Source organism: Ctenopharyngodon idella, chromosome 15, assembly GCF_019924925.1.
Source record: "Ctenopharyngodon idella isolate HZGC_01 chromosome 15, HZGC01, whole genome shotgun sequence".
Taxonomy (NCBI): domain Eukaryota; kingdom Metazoa; phylum Chordata; class Actinopteri; order Cypriniformes; family Xenocyprididae; genus Ctenopharyngodon; species Ctenopharyngodon idella.
This window is the reverse complement of record NC_067234.1, coordinates 9,545,156-9,565,015: the sequence shown is the minus strand read 5'-3', so window position 1 is coordinate 9,565,015 and position 19,860 is coordinate 9,545,156. Positions and strand designations below refer to the sequence as shown.

The 19,860-nt window shown below is 38.7% G+C and overlaps 1 protein-coding gene and 1 long non-coding RNA gene across 4 annotated transcripts in view; both read right to left on the bottom strand.

Moving 5' to 3' along the window:
• Positions 1–3,046: 3,046 nt before the first annotated feature.
• LOC127495332 (ferroxidase HEPHL1-like) overlaps positions 3,047–19,860 on the bottom strand; it is a 44,198-nt gene continuing 27,384 nt past the window's right edge. The window contains exons 12-21 of one of the 3 annotated variants that reach the window (XM_051862097.1): positions 19,102–19,312; positions 18,713–18,852; positions 11,702–11,830; positions 11,503–11,609; positions 11,157–11,189; positions 8,700–8,925; positions 8,466–8,605; positions 6,737–6,896; positions 3,680–3,727; positions 3,047–3,566 (exon numbers count right to left, since the gene is read on the bottom strand). In XM_051862097.1, the coding sequence (XP_051718057.1) occupies positions 3,487–3,566; positions 3,680–3,727; positions 6,737–6,896; positions 8,466–8,605; positions 8,700–8,925; positions 11,157–11,189; positions 11,503–11,609; positions 11,702–11,830; positions 18,713–18,852; positions 19,102–19,312 (1,274 nt within the window). In that variant the 3' untranslated portion in view covers positions 3,047–3,486. The remainder of the gene's footprint in view (positions 3,567–3,679; positions 3,728–6,736; positions 6,897–8,465; positions 8,606–8,699; positions 8,926–11,156; positions 11,190–11,502; positions 11,610–11,701; positions 11,831–18,712; positions 18,853–19,101; positions 19,313–19,860) is intronic. The other 2 variants (XM_051862098.1, XM_051862099.1) reach the window with 2 other exon arrangements.
• On the bottom strand, positions 4,242–6,729 carry LOC127495389 (uncharacterized). Its single transcript, XR_007925116.1, has 2 exons — positions 6,123–6,729; positions 4,242–6,012 (listed from the first exon to the last, which is right to left on the bottom strand). It is a non-coding gene; the product is annotated as an uncharacterized LOC127495389 (long non-coding RNA).

Below are 19,860 nucleotides of genomic sequence, written 5' to 3'. Positions count from 1 at the left end.
TTGAGACTTTTGGAAGTTTAACAATGATATACTCTGTAATATCTCTCCTTCTATTTATTTATTTTATTTATTTTTTTATTTGTATAGCTCTATTTTCTTCCCCTGTGGTGATGTATCTGATTTACAAAACAACAACTGTGAATATATTGTCAGTTATGTTTATATTCTAAATAATTATTTTGATATATTTGCTGACTGAGGCAATCCAGAATTCAGTTCGGGTTTCACCCCAGCCCAGGTTCAATGGAGTTTTGTCCACAGTGGTGAGCAGGCTTTGGTTACGGAACAGGAAGTACAGACTCTTTTGCGTAAAGAAGCTATAGAATGTGTTTCTCCCAGCAGAGAGTCAGGGTTTTACAGCCGGTACTTCATCATTCCAAAGAAAGATGTGGCGGTTGCGTCCTATTTTAGATTAACTCAAAATACATAGATTAAGAAGGGGGACTGTGTAGAGGGAACGAGAACAAGTACTGGAACAAGATTTTTACTGGCCCTTCCACCACCCACAACCCACCTCTCACTTATCACCCCGGAATTCGCAATAATGCAATGACCAGTACAGGGAGCCCAGTTTACCTTGAAACACCATTCATTGTCAATACTGTGGATAATCCTTTTTTATACCCTAAACAGGCAACGTAACCTGGGAGTTACAACTCATAGAATCCAAACTACATCAAATATTTCAAAAATTCCTTTGGATATGTTTTACTTAAGTCCAGATGATATAAAAAGTAACATGAAATTATTTTTTGCTGATCATTTTCAGTCTTGTCTGTTTAAGGGTTAAACAACACCCGCACTCTTTTTGCTACTGTAGAGAGACTAACAACCCAACCCCCTAAACGCCTCACTTCTTTCTGGGACTTTTCCAAACTCCCTGAAAACTGCAGTTGTTAAGTCCCTGCTGAAAAAGAGCAATCTGGATAACACCATAGTGAGCAACTACAGCCCAATCTCAAATCTTCCTTCCATAGGCAAGATCATTGAAAAAGTTGTTTTCAATCAGCTGAACAAATTCTTAAGCTTGAATGGATACTTCGATGACTTCCGATCTGGTTTTCGACTGCATCACAGCACAGAGACAGCGCTCATAAAGATAATAAATGATATTTGCCTAAACACTGATACAAGTAAAATATCAGTGCTGGTACTACTCGACCTCAGTAGACCTTTTTCTTCACAGGCTTGAAAACTGGGTCGGGCTTTCTGGGATGGTCCTTAAATGGATCAGGTCATACTTAGAAAGTAGAGGTTATTATGCGAGTATTGGTGACCACAAGTCTGAGTGGACATCCATGACATGCGTAGTCCCTCAAGGCTCCATTCTTGCACCGCTCCTGTTTAACCTATATATGCTGCCACTGAGCCAAATAATGAGAAAAAACAAATTGCATATCACAGCTATGCAGATGACACCCAGATTTACCTAGCCCTATCACTTAACGATTACAGCCCCATTGACTCCCTGTGCCAATGCATTGTTGAGATTAAAAATTCGATGTGCCAAAACCTCCTTCAGTTAAAGACAAAACTGAAGTCATTACGTTTGGAAACAAAGATGAAGTTCTCAAAGTGAACGCTTACCTTCACTCTAGGGGTCAAACAACTAAAAATCAAGTCAGGAATCTTGGTGTGATTTTGGAGTCAGACCTGAATTTCAGTATCATGTAAAAGCAATAACTAAATCAGCATATTATCATCTCAAAAATATTGCAAGAATTAGATGCTTTGTCTCCAGTCAAGACTTAGAGAAACTTGTTCATTCTTTCATCACCATCAGGTGGATTATTGTAATGAACTCCTCACTGGCCTTCCCCAAAACACCATAAGACAGCTGCAGCTCGAACAGAACGCTGCTGCCAGGATTCTGAGCAGAACCAGAGAATATGAACATATCACACCAGTCCTCAGGTCCTTGGCTTCCAGTTACATTTAGAATTGTTTTTTAAGTACTGTTACTTGTTTATAAATCACTCAATGGCCTAGGACCTCAATACATTGCAGATATGCTCATATGCTCATAAAGCAGATCACTAAGATCATCATGATCAAGTCACTTAGAAATACTGAGGGTTCACTCAAAGCAAGGACAGTCTGCTTTTAGCTGGTACGCCAGTCGCAGCTGGAACCAGCTTCCTGAAGAGATCGGATATGTTCCAACAGTAGACACATTCAAATCCAGACTTAAAACATGTTTAGCTATGCATTTACTGATTAAGCACTGTGCTATGTCCGAAACTGAGTGCACTTTATTTTATATGTATTATCTTATTTTTTTTCTTGTTTTTATTTCATTGTAATGCATTTTATATTTCTTAAGCATTTATTTTTTTTCTTATGTATTTGTTTCCTCTTTATGTAAAGCACAACATTAATTATGTGAATTACCATTGTGTATGAAATGTGCTATATAAATAAACTTGCCTTGCATTAAAATAAGTGAAGGGGGAGGAGAATTACATGTGCATTAGGTTTTTTGACAAGAAATACTTCTTAAAATATTAACACTAAATTGAGCATAATTAGCAACTCTATCAAAAGAGTAACTTTTACTCTTTTCATAGAGGGACCAATTTTCTACAATTTGAGTAAATTTTATTCTGGCATATTTACTGTGTAGGATACACTGGTGCAACCTCACTCACAGCTCCTCTGGAAGCCTCCTCACTTCTCGTTCCTCACAGTGCAATTAGAAACTTGAGATGTCATTCAAGAAGGCTAACTTTGATTGGTTTCCAGGTCACAGGCTGGAGGAAACAACCATTGGAGTATTCAGAGGCACCCATTGTCTTGTATCTGCAATGTACTACTGCCATCTAGAGGTTGCACTTGATACATCAACTGATCACCATAGTACCCACAGAAAATTAAGGACATAAATAATTCTTATTTTCCACAGTTAGCTCATAAATTCAAGTACATTTGTTCCAGTTGTACCCATGTGGGCTACAGTTGAAACACTCATATGTAATGCCTAACCAACAAATTTTTAAATGCTTAAAGATAACATTAACATACATAATTAATAATAATATTTCAGCTCTTTGTTTTCATTCATGTTCTTTATTATATACAACTGATAATTTACTATTCAAGAGCAGAACATAGTTAACCATGTTCTGCTTTTGAATAGTAAATTTTCTTTGGAATAAAAATATTCCAAAGTTCATCAGAAAAAAAAAAAAAAAAAAAAAAAAAAAAAAGATTACAATAGTTCAACTGTAAAAATAAAACATAATTTACTCATTAAGAATCTTACTTACATTCACATACTCATTAATCAACTTACTCTTATTGAGTTACTAACAATGGTTGAAAATGCAGAGGCTACCATCAGTGCATACAACATGTGTGGGACTTGACAGCATATGAACAAGCTGTTTCCCCCAAAAAACTTAAGTTCTAACAGATATACAATAAGAATGCCAGATGAGGTAACTAAGTAGTGAGCAACAATGAATATTCATTCTGTTAGGCTTTTTTTCAGTGTGTTACAAGGCTCGATAAGGCTGATCCAAGGACACATAACATCACAGTGTAGAGGCTTCCAAAATGACCGAAGGCTGAAAAAAAAAAAAGAAGAACATTTTTTTATTACCAGTTATCACTCTATATATAAACATCACATGATTTTCTAAGAACAAAAACAATACAGTGAATATAAATGTTTACTTACCACTGTCACTGTCCGGATTTTTGTTATCACTGATCCTTAAATGAGACCCTGATGACAGAGTACAATACAAACAATGTATATTAATGCATATAAATCTATTGACACTCAGTGAATCCAGTTTAGTAATTCATCCACTTTAAACAGTTGTTTACACTAAAAAAGAAAAGGCATAATAAATTTCCTAGGTGAGAAATAATTCTTAACACAGAGAGATTCACCTCAGAAAAGAAAGTGCATGCATACGTTTAAGGGTTTATAGGCATCAAATGATGTGTTTATAAATCTTGATTTCTCAAAATTGCTGCACTTTAATAAACATGCCCAGGAGAGCAATGGTCAGTCCGAATTTGCACTAGATTGCATTTACATGCAATACAAATGTAAACTATCTGTCATGCCAGCAAAGGAGACTAAAGTTAAAATAGAAAGAGAGACAGCTTTTAGCCAAGTGACGGTAGGATATTGGCACTTTAGAAAGCTCACACCAAATGCCTGAGAAATGAAAACTCTGCTTTCTTTCCTGGTCATTTCATGTTTGCTTTAATTTTATAGTGTTGTGCTGAATTTTGACAGTTACATTTGAAATTTAGCACAGATGCATCCCACTTCTTTGGATCATCTTTGAGATGTTTGTATGTTTGTACACTTTGACTGGAGTCTACCTTTGACAAATTCTATTGACTAATTTGGAAAGGCACAATCCAGATCCTGGAGGGCTTGTTCAGGTGTGTTTAAATGGAGTTGGAGCTAAACTCTGTAGTTCAGCGTCCCTCCAGGAGCAGGACTGGATACCCTTGAGAGCTGAAAATGCATATTAGTGCAAAGCCAAGCCATGAGGTCAAAAGAACTACAGAGCTCAAAAACAGGATTGTGTCAAGGCACAGATCTTGTGTAGGCTACATAAAACTTTCTGCTGCATTGATGGTTCCCAAGAGTACAATTGCCTCCATAATTCTTAAATGGAAGAAATTTAGAACAACCAACACTCTTCTTATAGCTGATCACCAGGCCAAACTGAGCAATCAGGGAAGAAGGGCTTTGGTAAGAGAGGTGAACAAGAACCAGTCTGAACCAGGTGAACCAGAACTCTAGTTGAGCTCCAGAGATTATTGACAGGAGAAACTTGCAGAAGGAGCAGAAGAAACCATCACTGCAACACTCCACAGATATACATACAGTAGTTCAGGCATTAAACTCTAACCATGCGCTGATTAGCTCTTTCAATGCCGTGGCATCAGCCAATCAGAAGTACTTCCTAATCCACATAACCATATTTATCGTGTCCTAGCCTGTGATCACCATGCTACATGAGTATTAAAACTTATGTTACCCCAGCGCCACCTGTAGAGATCTGCGACGGGGTTCTACTGTTTTCTTGCAGCAGTCTGTCCCTTTGTTTGTTATTTTGACTAAGCTGAACAAATTCTTGTATTTGTTCATCAGCAGTAGCACAGTAGATCTCATCTGCCAAAAATCAAGCCTTATTATATTTCATGCAGCATGCCAATAAATGCTGGTTGAAATAATCCACTCTGAGAGGTGTCATGACTGAATTGGGCTTTATGGCAGAATGGCCAGACAGAAGCCTCTCCACAGTACAAAACACATGAAAGCTGGCTTGGACTTTCATGGACTTGCAAATAAAAACACTTAATTAAAGCAGGCCCAGACTGGACATTGGGAGCACCGGGAGAATTTCCTGACAGGGACTGGGGAACTGGTCAGAAAAAAGCTGAATGAAACAAAATAAAGATATATAGCTATAACAGTAATATATCTATACTACATACAAATTTCAAATAAAATTAATGGTGTTAATGTTTTTTTTTTTTTTCCCTTTCTTTTTTCATCATTGAAAATGGCAGGTTTTATGGTGAGGTGAGGGAGGACAAGGTCAGAGAATACATTTTAAATAAATGTTTAAATACATTTTATTTTAAATAAAAAATAAAACAAACACAAACAAAAACTACCCCATAGGGGAAAACTATGGCATTATTTTAAAGACAAATGTTGAGAGCCCATTATTGTAACGCAAGAGCACATCCATGTAATGTGCGAGCGATTTCCTTTGCTCTCGCACAAAACTGGATTCATGCTCTCAAATATACAGTTCTCTCTTATGAAATGCCTCTCCTCTCACTTAAATGTGTGCACGCTCAAACTCTGTCCTGTGCACTCGCGAATCTCTCCGTGCTCTTGCACTAGAAATGAATTTGCTTCTGAATTAAACATAACTCACGTGTACAAAAGAGCAGATGGCCCGAGCGAACTCAAAACGGCATTCTCACAACAAGGTAATAAGAGTTTCAGGGCTCTGTCACCTACAGTAACTAAGAATAAATACGACCAAAGTGACAACCCTGACACAAAATGGTAGACAACATTTGGAATTATTTTAATTTTTTTTTTTAAAGTTTCAATGACAGGAACCCTCACAAACCTTGATCTGCATTATAGTTTAGCAATATGGGGGAGATCCACAAACATCTGAGATCCTCTGTCTATCAAGACTGCGAAAGAGCTTCAAGATCCACAAATGCAGAAGAACATTCACAAATATTCTTCAGACAATATACTGATGTAATCAGCTCCCTATTTATGTATTAGACTACAAATGTCCCTTGTGTATTTTGTGGGTTATTTTGTAAGCTTTAAAAACCATGTAAGCTTCTTATGTGTACATTTTCATGCTTGCTTTTGTGCGTTCCTGTATTTACATCTGCATTTGTGGAATTCTTGCTGTATTTGTGAACAAAACATGAATGAAAATCCAGCATCACTATGAAAAGCACACAGAAAATGGCAACTTCAATGTTTGTGTCACATTGGATTTACTAGTAAAACTTTACAGCCACACACACAAACACTAAGGTAACCACCTAGTTTTTGTTCTGTTGCAGGTTTCAATTTATATGTCATTGTGACATGCAGGGCGGGGCGAGAGAATGGCGTGAGGCCAGTAGCGTGATTGCTAAAGAGCATCAACTGCGCACTCCTTACGCTAACCTTAAAAGCTCTCCCTAGGCTAGGAGCTCTGTAGGCCTTTTGTCTAACCTTTAGAATGAACAGTGAAAAGTGCCTCCATCCCCGCATGGATGTGGTCAGTCACATGACAGTGTAGCAGCCACTGTCCAGGACTTCCAGCAACCAGTTGTATGGTCTGAAAAGTTCCTGGGAATAGGTCATATACATCAGCACGATGATAATGGTCCGTCTGAAGGAGAGAAAATAAGAGTGTTTGAGAGACATTTTAACACCCAAGTGGGATTTAGACATTATTGCAGGATTCAGGAGTGGATCTACTGGGGTGGCATGGGTGGGAGGGGGGTTGGAAATGCTAAGAAAAAGTATTGCCACCACATCTGCCTCTGTTCTGTCAGTGGCACTGCCACAAGGAAAGCAGTACAGGCACCCTAGCATTTAGTATCCCAATGCATAAAACTTACATGTAAACAGTGTTTCTTAGTCTGCTTTCAGCAGCTGTGCTTTAATGTAATGCGATAAAAATAGAATGTACCAATTAGGGGTGTAACGATATATCATGTCACAATATATCGCAATACAAAAATGCAACAATATTGTATCATGGATAGTGACAATATGTGTTGAGCATAGTTCACCCAAAATGAAAATTACTGTGTGAGAAAAAAATCCAAGTTTACAGAGTTTTAGTGTCAGTACTACCTTAAACTACTATATATAATGTTGAGTATAATAATGCAATGGGGGAATATTTGTGGGTGCAGATCATGCCAAATGTCTTATGTTACCAGTAAAAAGTGGCCTAAGTTATTTTAAATATATCTAGTCAGTGACAGAGTGCAAACATATTAATCTAAAATAAACCTGTTTCAGCGTTAGAATCATGAATATTTTTATTCTGGTGTCACCATTGTGCTCTACATTGGGTTACCAAAGCCTATTCATTTCCATCCCCAATGTAATAACAAATTTAGCATTTTAATTAACAGTACATCTTTTGTTATCCTTTTACAATATGTCTTGGTGTATTGCAATAATATCGTATCATGAGGTCAGTATTGTGATATGTATTGAATCGTGACATGAGGGTATCATTACACCCCTAGTACCAATACTTGCACATGCACTGTTTTTGTGGCAACTATAATAACAGTGTCAGGTAAGAATCTAATCTTAGTCTATTATTTCCTTTAATTGTATACATGATGTTTATTAATCACATATATATTATTTAAATGGATTTATTATTCATATAAAGTTCATTTTACATTTTACGGTCAAATCTGGGTGGATGAAAATGGTGGAGGTTTTAGACTATGTGTTTGACATCAAAGATTTTACCAGTATTTCGGTTCTGATGTGTGAATGGTAATCTTAACAGTAAAAAAAACTGAACACTGTTGATTGTGCGAAAAGCATATGTGGTAAATTCCCTGGGAAAAGGCAATCTGATGATTTTTATGGCAAATGTACCAGATTTAATGTGTGAAAGCTGCTACTGGCGTAGTGCCCTGGATATTGAAATATTGCTTATTTTTAAATTATTTAAAAAAAAAAAAAAAATATATATATATATATATATATATATATATATAATAATAAAATGATTGATTTAAGATCCCTCTGAGAAATGCAGCTTTCACATATGTATGGCAATAAATGTGTATGTCAGGGCATAAATTCAACAGAAATAGACACTTGCTTTGGTGTCGACACCCTTTATAGACACCCCTCATGCCACCCCACTGCCACTCCATAAATAATTTTCTAGCTCTACTAGAAAATGTGCTTATGTACATACTTTGTAAATGAAGCTTTGACTATGGAAATGCACAGTGTGCATGTCCACTTCGTTCCCCAGTCCTAACAAATACCACTGGGTCTTGTCTTTCTCTGTCATATTCAACCCATGGAGGTTAGCATACAACTTTCCATTAATACCTGTGGAAGAGAGAAAGAGTTTTAAGTTCTTAAAAAAAACTGAACATACCATGTATTTCTCTCTTGTGATACACACAGACACACACACACTTACCATGCATTTTGTTGCTCTCCATAAAGGTTTCATCATATTTGTCAAATTCGTCTGGGTCTGCCTTGAGCTTAGTTTTTATGTTTTCATCCAGGTAGTGGGACAGATTTTCATCAAACACCATGAAAAGGAGGGCAAACTCTTTATCAGTGTCTTTTCTACGTCTTTCAGTGTTCAGGGTGTCTTTACGGCACACTATCAGTGGACCCACCAAACCGCTCATCAAGTCCTGAAGGACATTCACATAGTACATCTGTAAATCTTCAATCATACTGTAAAACTTCACATTTTTATGTTTACTTATTGCTTTCATAACATATTTCCAAATAAGATCTGATATTCAAAATAGACATAAAAATACATTTTTTTTTTCATTAAAACTTTACTGTAAAGTTTCATTTGTTAACATTAGTTTACTACATTAGTTAACAAACAATAAACAATTCTTTTAAAGCATTTATTGATCTTAGTTAATGTTAATCTCAACATTAACTAATACATATTTCTATGAGCAAAAGTTCCATTTGTTAACATGAACAAAGGTTAATAAATACTAGGGATGCACCGATTAGGGCTGGGCGATACAGCTAAAAAAAATTATCACGATATAATGTTTCATACTGATCGGTATCGATAATTATTAAAAAAAAATTTAGTAGAAAAAAATGTTTGAATTTAACCAATGCAATTTTAATTAAGGCAAACAACAAATAATTTTTAAACAAAAGTAAATAAAATGTACACAAATCTTTCTTATATTTTATATGAAGATTAAATAAGTGTTAAAGAAACTTAGAGCTGCACAATTCTGGATAAAAGGAAAATTTTTTGTTTGTTTGTTTCAAACCGAAATCACAATTCTGAATGTCAACTAAATGAAATAAGGTAATTTACTAGAGGTTCTGACAAAATATTAATTGCTGCAGTCTTTTTTAAAAATATATTTGAATTAATTATTATTATTAATATTTTTTTTTTTTTTTTTTAAATCTGTTTGGATGTATGATTCAATGACACGCCCATAAATACTCTTGTTTCATTACTGGATGAATCAGTGTATTTGAAAGAATCTGTTGAATGAAGATTCAACGTCAAATACATTTTTTTTTAAAAATCACTTATCGCCACCTGGTGGTGAAACAATGTAATCGATTAATGCGTCATTTTCAGCACTTCAAGTTTCTTTCAAAAGCTAATTTGCTCTATTTTGATCGATAACATAGACATTAGTATTTATATCCGAACTATAAACTTTTCTCTCAGTACTTCTGTGATTATTTGAGTATTTGTAACACAGAAATAAAGATACTGTGTGGTTAAAAACACTGTTTGTGCAGCTGTTCATACCGACATGACAACTGCTCTCTCAAGACGAACTTTGAAGTAGATCAACTGTAAGACGTAAGGAAACCAGGAAACTGCCTCAGACGAGCTGACATGTCCTTTTGTATTCACAATCTCCTCGTCGCCGGCAGGTACAGCACTCATTGCAACCTGAACTTCATGTCTGTTTACATTTTAATGCATTTAAGTGAAACTATATCGAGAGTTATATCGAACATTTTTCTATCGTTATCGAATAAGACGTACCGTCGATAAATATCGATACCGTTTTACTGCCCAGGCCTAGCACCGATACCAATACCAGTATCGGTATCGGCCCTATACCAAGCTCGTGTACTTGTACTCGTAAAAATACACCAAAGACTGATACCTCACGTGACGTAACTGACAGAGTTTTCCGTGCACAGAGACACCGGCGGCAGCAGCAGAAACAATGTCAGCCTCAGGGGTGTGTAATTACTTCAGAATTAATGATGACAACCCACACCTTGCGAACTGCATGCTTTCAATCACAATTCGTTATCGATTAGTGAAGGCGGGATAGGCGGAATCGCGCTGAATGACACAGACCAGAAGCGCTCTCTCTCTCTTTCTTGCGCGCGATCCCAGTTATCTCAGACAGCGCGCGATCAGTTCTCCTCGCGCCTGAATGGTCAAATGCACACATAGTTGTCAAAATGTCCATCGTGTGGAGTATCTCACGTAAATACAGTCGGTTATGGCTTAAGTCGACGTAAACATTTGGGTGAAAACAGGATATGTGTCAGTATCCATGGATTCGGTCTTAAAGGGGCCGTAGCCTATATTTGTCATTAATTCTAATAAAACAACAAAAGAAGTTAAATAAATGTATACATGGTAAATAAATCACTGTATCTGAAAAACAAGTTTATTTAATTTGTATCTCTATAGTATTTGTTGTATTGTTTGTAATTTGTCTGTAAATTCCTTTTTATATAACAACAATTTTATATATATATATATATATATATATATATTGGTAATTATGTGCTTTGAAGGTTATTGGACACTGAAATTTTTGTTCTTTAAGTTTGTGACAAGCACATAAAAATTATTACTTGTTTCATTAGAGTAATAATAAAGAAGCTGTCCTACATTCATTAGTCTCACTGTGTTTTGCTTGGAAAACTGAAAAAAAAAAAAAAAAAAAAGAGAGAGAGAAATTAATAAATATATAGGCATCGGTATTGGCGAGTACCAGAAAGAAAAAAAAAAAGTACTCGTACTCGGTCCTTAAAAAATGGTATTGGTGCATTCCTAATAAATACTGTATAAAATATATTGTTATTGATATTTCATGTTAGCTAATGCATTGACTAATGTTAACAAATAAGACCTTATTGTAAAATGTTACCATTTTTTCATACTTAGTGTATTTAAAACACCTGCAATGTTTTTGCAATGTATAATGTACAGATTATATTGTTTATGTGTTTTATACCTCAACAAAGCTGACAGAGGAGTAGTAGGCAAACGTTATACAGTCTGGATCCTTGGGACCTGGACCTGATTGTTCTGGAATGGTCCAGGTGTATGTCAGCACATCACCTATAACACATGTAATGCACATAGTAAAAATATACTATTCACTCCTACACACATAAGACAAATTAGAATTTTTTTTATTATTAACAACAAACCTGGTAGAACACCATTCTGATGGGGTTCACTGGTCTTCACTCCATGGGCATGAACAGAATATGGAATGCTGGCTTTGTTTTTAAACACGACCTGAATCCTCTCACCAACCTCAGCTCTAAGGATGGGTCCTGCGAATACAGCAAGGATCACTTCAGAACCACAATGGTAAAGAGCTAAAACAAAGTGACCTGTTATATCAATGATAATTCTTTATTCTTTATAATTCTTTTATAACACTGATATATTAATTCCTCAGTGATGCTTTATAATATTGCTACTTTTTCACACACACAAATGCAGTGCTCAGCATAAATGAGTACACCCCCCTTGAAAAGTAACATTTTAAACAATATCTCGATGAACACAAAACAAGTTCCAAAATGTTGACAAAACTAAGTTTAATATAACACTGTTTAACTTATAACATGAAAGTACAGTTAATAATATAACTTAGATTACACATTTTTCAGTTTTACTCAAATTAGGGTGATGCAAAAATGAGTACACCCCACAAGAAAAACTACTACATCTAGTACTTTGTATGGCTTCAATGATTTTTAATGACAGCACCCAGTCTTCTAAGGAAGGAATGAACAAGTTGGCAACATTTTGCAACATCTATCTTTTTCCATTCTTCAAGAATGACCTCTTTTAGAGACTGGATGCTGGATGGAGAGTGATGCTCAACTTGTCTCTTCAGAACTCCCCATAGGTGTTCCATTGGGTTCAGATCAGGAGACATACTTGGCCATTGAATCACTTTCACCCTGTTCTTCTTCAGAAATCCAAAAGTGGTCTTAGATGTGTGATTAGGATCATTGTCATGTTTGAAAAGTGCACGACGCCCAAGGGCACTGTAATGATGGGTCGACAGCATGGAGATCCATTTGCAGCTTTTATTAAGAATAGTGTATACACAGGTAAGGGCAGAGGCAGAGACGTAAACGGGGACAGGCAATGGTCGAGGCAGGCGGCAGACAAACGGTATCAGGAAGCAGGCAGAGATCAGGGCAGGCGGCAAACAAACACAGTCCAGTAAACAGGCAAGGATCAAGGCAGGCAGCAGAGAATCACAAGGGATAAACAGTCCAATCGGCAACAGTATAACAATCCACAGAAAACGCTTAGAAATGATCACCGGGGCAAATCAAGACTTCGCAATGAGGTGGTGTGTGTGTGAGTCCTTTATAGTCCAGGTAGTGTGCTAAGCTGTATGTGGCAACTGGTGATAGGTGTGGAGTGTGCATGTGATTGGCAAGGAGGATTATGGGAAATGGAGTCCAGGAACTGACAGGAACAGACAGTGATCGTGACATAACGCCCCCCTTCCGGAAGGCGCGTCCTCGCGGCGTAAATGGCACAGATAGGGAGGGGGGGTGGGTACATTGGAGACCTGTTGGCAGACGGGAACGGGGTCTCCAATGCAGGTCCAGGAACTAAGGGCAGCCACGGCGGGTCAGGTGCCACGGGCAGCCACGGCGGGTCAGGTGCCACGGGCAGCCACGGCGGGTCAGGTGCCACGGGCAGCCACGGCGGGTCAGGAGTGTCGGGAGGCCACGGCGGGTCAGGTGGCTTGGGCGCCCACGGCGGGTCAGGTGGCTTGGGCGCCCACGGCGGGTCAGGTGGCTTGGGCAACCACGGCGGGTCAGGTGGCTTGGGCAACCACGGCAGGTCAGGTGGCTTAGGCGGCCACGGTAGGTCAGGTGGCTTGGGCGACCATGGCAGGTCAGGGTCCGTAGCTGGCCACAGCAGTTCACAGGCGGTTGAAGGCCGTGGGCGTGTAAGGTCTCCACCCGCAAGCTCAAGCAATTCGGAGGCCGCTGATGATCGCGGCCGTGCAGGGTCCCCACCCACAAGCTCCCCACCCTCAGGTATATGGCCCCCCCCCCCCCAAAAGTTCTTGGGGAATTCAACGGAGGCCGTGGCGGTTTCGTGGGTAAGGAGCTCGGGTGGCGCCGGCAGGGCGAGGAGCTCGGTTGGCGCCGGCAGGGCGAGGAGCTCGGCGACGGCCTCTGTGGCCCTATCAGGAAGAGCGGGCTGCTCTGGGACTGACTCACGGACTGGAGCAGCCTCTGGGACGGCCTCCGGGCCTACAGCAGGCTCTGGGAAGGTCTCCGGGCCTTGAGGGATGGAGGAAGCCTTCTTCTTCCTCCTCCTCCATTTACGTGGTTGAGGCGGTGGCTCTGTGCCTACCTCCTCTGTGGGCGCTGCAGCGGGCTCACGGGTTGAAGCAGACTCACGGGCTGGAGCTGGTTCTGGAGTGGACTCACTGGCTGGAACGACCCCTATGTTGCCAGACACTGGCGGGGCGGCCATCTTGCCCGTGGGCACTGGCAAAGCGGCCATCTTGTCCATAGCATCCAGAGAGTTTGAGTGCGTAGCAACCGGCGAGCTTGAGTGCGTAGCAACCGGCGAGCTTGAGTGCGTAGCAACCGGCGAGCTTGAGTGCGTAGCAACCGGCGAGCTTGAGGGCGTAGCTGCCGGCGGGCTTGAGTGTGAAGCGGCCGGCGGAGGCTTAGGAATGCCAGCCGCTCGTACTGAAGTCAGCGCTGGATCAGCCACACTGGAACGCAACCCACTCCGCTCCCAAACAGATCCAGAGACGTGATGTAATTCTAGAAGATCAACGGAGACTTGACTTGGCTCTGGAAGATCAGCGGAGACATGATGTGATGATGTTGTGGCCGCCATTTTGTGAATGCTCTCTTTAGAGGCAGCCATTACATGGGGGGACGAGGTGTCGCGTTCCTCCGCGACACCCACAGTAAAAAGTGAACCAACAGTAAGCAGGGCAAAGTCCAGAAATTCCACGAACGACCCTCGGGGACCATTAATAAGTAAGTAGTCCTTCAATGGTTCGTTTAATCCATAGCCAAAGAAGTCAATGAGGGCACAGTCAGGCAGGTCAGAGAAATAGGCAATGTCTAAAAACTTCTGAATGTGGTCCTCGAGTGTACAATTACCTTGCCGAAGGCGGACGAGACGTATTGCTGGGTCCATGCTAAGGCTGGAAGCGCTCGTAGAAGCTGCTGGATCTTGATATGGCGAAGTCTTCTGTAATGATGGGTCGACAGCATGGAGATCCATTTGCAGCTTTTATTAAGAATAGTGTATACACAGGTAAGGGCAGAGGCAGAGACGTAAACGGGGACAGGCAATGGTCGAGGCAGGCGGCAGACAAACGGTATCAGGAAGCAGGCAGAGATCAGGGCAGGCGGCAAACAAACACAGTCCAGTAAACAGGCAAGGATCAAGGCAGGCAGCAGAGAATCACAAGGGATAAACAGTCCAATCGGCAACAGTATAACAATCCACAGAAAACGCTTAGAAATGATCACCGGGGCAAATCAAGACTTCGCAATGAGGTGGTGTGTGTGTGAGTCCTTTATAGTCCAGGTAGTGTGCTAAGCTGTATGTGGCAACTGGTGATAGGTGTGGAGTGTGCATGTGATTGGCAAGGAGGATTATGGGAAATGGAGTCCAGGAACTGACAGGAACAGACAGTGATCGTGACAGGCACGGAGTGATGGTAGCATCTTCTCTTTCAGTATAGAGCAGTACATCTGTGAATTCATGATGCCATCAATGAAATGCAGCTCCCCGACACCAGCAGCACTCATGCAGCCCCACATAAGGACAGGGTCACCACCATGTTTCACTGTAGGCACCATGCATTTTTCTTTGTATTCCTCACCTTTGCAACACCATACAGTTTTGAAGCCATCAGTTCCAAAACATTTATCTTAGTCTCATCACTCCAGAGTATAGAGTCCCAGCAGTCTTCATCTTTGTCAGCATGGGCCCTGGCACCTCTAGGCAGGCTTTTTTGTGCCTGGGCTTTAGAAAAAGGCTTCTTTCATGGACAGCACCCATGCATGCCATTCCTCTGCAGTGTACGCCGTATTGTGTCACGGGAAATAGTCACCCCAGTTTGGCTTTCTACTTCTTTAGATAACTGCAGTGAACTTGCATGCCGATTTTCTTCAACCGTTTTCATCAGAAGATGCTCCTGTCGAGCTGTTAACTTCTGTGTACAACCGGGACGTCTCTGTGAGATGGTTGCAGTTCCATCTTTTTAAAATATTTGTACCACTTTTGCTACAGTATTCTGACTGATGACTGTAACATTTCCCTTCCATGTGGTGCCATTGTTGACAGCATGAAATGGAAAGGGGTTTTAACACCCTTTTATAGTCAACTGTCTGCTGGACACCTGTGTAGTGAATAATTAGACTCACATGTGGTTGAATTCTTGTTAAATTAGACATTTGTAGTCTAAAATTTAGCTTTGCTCCAGAGACTTTCAGTGGGGTGTACTCATTTTTGCATCACCTTAATTTGAGTAAAACTGAAAATTTTGTTCTCTAAGTTATATTATTAACCTTTCATGTTATAAATTAAACAGATGTTATATAAAACTTAGTCTTATCAACATTTTGGAAATTGTTTTTGTGTTCATTAAGATATTGTTTAAAATGTTACTTTTCAAAGGGGGAGTACTCATTTACGCTGAGCAGTGTATATACACAAAATTAATGCGTTAGCGCGTGCGTTAAAAATATTTAATGCAATTAACGCAGAAATCCATTTTTTCCATTATAATTTGGCTAGCCTTGCATTATATGATCATGCTCTTATTCACGCAAATGCTTTTAAACTATTCAAGTTCCCCAAGACAAATGAGAATGCGCTGTCTGTGAATGTCGTGTCTGTGTGAGTTCTCTTTCAGTATGTCGCCAGTATTGTTCTCTTTCGCACTTGAACAAACAATAACACACAGAATTATGACAAAATGCCCGTTTTGTCGAGTATCCTCATAAGAGCAGTCTTAAAGGGTTAGTTACCTTTCTGGGCCTTGAAATTGGTTATGACATTGCTGTGTATACGGAAGTATAGGGAGGTCAGAAAGCACTCATATCTCATCAAAAATATCTTAATTTGTGTTCCGAAGATGAACGAAGGTCTTACGGGTTTGGAACGATGTGAGAGTGAGCAATAGGCCCTTTTCACAATGACGTCAGTTAACTTCCTCCTATCTACAAAGCAGTGGATCCATAGTTCCATATTATCTTTGCGCCGGCGACTTCTCAGGAAAATGCCTTAATAACTTTAAACGCGAACTGTTTATGTCAAGAATTTACACAGTCGGGTTCTTCTGGTAACGTTATTTATTATTTCCTTTACTGCCTTGCTTAGGGTTTCCGCGAGCAGAAACTCTAGCAATGTTCCGTCCGTGAATTGAGTTTTATCACAACGATTGTGTGTCCACACAAATTCCTATTTGGAATAACAAGAATATTGTCTTTAAAAACAAATCTTTATTTTTAGAAACTGGTAGGCTATGACCATGGTATTGTTCTTGTGAGATTTATTTACAAGTAGCCTAATGGACACCTGAAAGTAGCACATCCACATATACTCCAAAGAATTAATGGTGTGAAGATTTTAGATCATTTTACATCATACCAGTTTAAACTGAACTGCTGCAATATATTAAGATTGTATAATTTGTAAGAAGTGTATTGAAAATACAAAACGGAAGTATGTGTTTATTTAATGTTATTCCCTGGAGAAATAATTTGATTTCGTTCATTTAATGCTGCTATAACAATGAGTACTGTTGTAAATCCTCTGTATATTTTTGTATGTATTGATATAATACTATTTAATTATTATTAAATAGTATTATATTAAACACAATTTTTATTATGGATGTCATATTTATCGAAATAAAACTGAAAAATAGATCTTCATTGTACATACAGGCACTGATATACGTAGTACATTAAGCATTGAATGAAAAGGTTTTTTTTACTGCACGTAAATGTCGGAAACATGCGTTTATTTCACAAATACATATAAACAGCTTCATCTACAATAAAGACAGCAAAGTTTGCACGTTACTACGGGCAGTAGAATGTGTACGGCTTCAGTGCTCCGTATTCAACTCCTCCTCCGACTTCAAGCAGCAAATCTCGCCGATCGGTAAGTTCGTTTGAGATCTGCCAAACACCTCGCCTTGAATTTACATGAAATTACGTGACTACAGTCATCCTCTAACCACATTTGTGGCATATGTACAACTATTGAGTGCACTCCATTCGAGCGGCGCTAGTATTCCACTATGCTGACGGAAGTGAGGATGCACTGCTTCGAGTCCAAACGGAAGCTGTGTGACGTCATGTGAAAATGGTCTATTAATGACAGAAATTTCATTTTTGGGTGAATTAACCCTTTAAATTAGTTTAATAACATCTTAAATGAACTTAAAGCTTTGTGAGAAAACGAGATGTGCGTCAGATCCGCGTCATGTTCGGCAGCAGCAGGTCTTAAAGTCACAGCAGCCTAATAAACCAGTTGCTGTGATACTTTCATTAATGTTATTCAAAGAACAAAGGTAACAGAGAAAATTGTAGCTTCAATAAATATTAATCTATAATCTATATTCTATAATTTATGCTGTGAAGACTGTAAAGTGTTTGATAACTTTATTCAATTTCTGTATATTTCCTACCTGTTAGACAGGTACGAAGGCCACAGATAAATATGACATTTATTATAATGGGTTTATGTGAGGATTGTTTTAAGTTCACTTAAATTAAAAGTTGTTATTTTTTAAAGCCTAATAAATGTTGAAATTGATAGCTTTCAGGTATATTATAATGTTGAATGTCTATAATTAATGTTTGAAAAAAATCAATTTCATAGAGTACAGACATCAATAGCAGTATTAGTATCAGTGATACTGGCCTTCATTCATAAAAAGATGCCATTAAACAAATATTTATAATATGCTGTCTTTAAGTTGTTTCTAAATTAATTTGGAAAGTAACTGTGAAATTATTACAATATGAAAATATAAGAAAACTCCAATGGTTTTAATCGTGATTAATTACAGAAAAAAAAAAAAAAATGTGTGATTAATTAGTTTATTTTTTAATCGAATGACAGCACTAATATATATATATATATATATATATATATATATAAAAAAGACAGATGTGCCATACCCATTATCCCCAAGTGCTCCTCCTCTGGACCCCTGGGCTTCTTTTTAGTAAATGTTCCATCTGTGTATTCATGAAACACCACCTTCTTATATTCAGCACCAATCTGATTATTTGATTTCTCTAGGTAAATACTTCCAGGGCTGAGTAAAGCAGGAAAGAAAAAGACAGAAAATATCATGTGTGCATGAATGTGTCTAAATTGAGTTTATACATTCTAATAATCTTAAAATAACAGTAAATAGGTAAAACTGTGTATCTTGCTTTGTGTGAAATAGAGGGTTTCAAGCATGAGACGTGACTCTTCTCAGTCAAGCCTCACTTGAGGAGTTAACCTTAACCCTAATGTTTCATTTTAGAGCTCAAATATGCATATATGTTTGTAGGTATACCTTTCTTTCAGTGTAGCCTTATGTTTTTGTAGTTCCCATGTTCGGTCTGGCGCATAATTCCACACAACTTCCTCTGCTGCTATATAGTACTGCACTCTGGAGGTAAAGTGTTCTGGTGCAGGAGTTTTTGCCGAACAGGACTTGACTGTGTAATGTTGACGCATGCCTGCCTGGTAGTGATCAGCTGTAAGACAGCTCAGCTCAAACTCGCCTGGAGTAAAAGTACATACTGATGAGCAAATGTTTACTGTCAAAAAAATATATATTTTGCTTATATCTTTTAATTATTTAAGAAAACAACAAGCTTTTCAGACATTGAGACCTAGCAACTGTGTATCAAAGCAGAGAACTGGAATAATCTTCCCTAATACTGTTAAAACCATTGTCGTGCCAAATCCTATACCCCCTTGGACCCCCATGGGTAGCGGTTTGTAATACCTGATCTACAGCTTTTTGCTGTATGTAGCCGATCAAATAAATCATAAGTCATGATTAAACATGATTTCAAAGTGGATAGAGTATATTTTATATAGTTTGTCAGGATATTTCTGTCAGGGTTTGTGGCAGATAGGAAGCGCACGATGAAGGAAATCCTTAATGAGAACTTTTAATTCAGTAAATCACTCGAACAGGAGAATAACTTGGAGAAATAAAAATCAAAAACACCATCAAAATAACATCAACACAAGACCAGGACTAAACAGAAACTGAGGGCTTATATACACAAGGTGAACAAAGGACTAAACGAGACTAATTCAC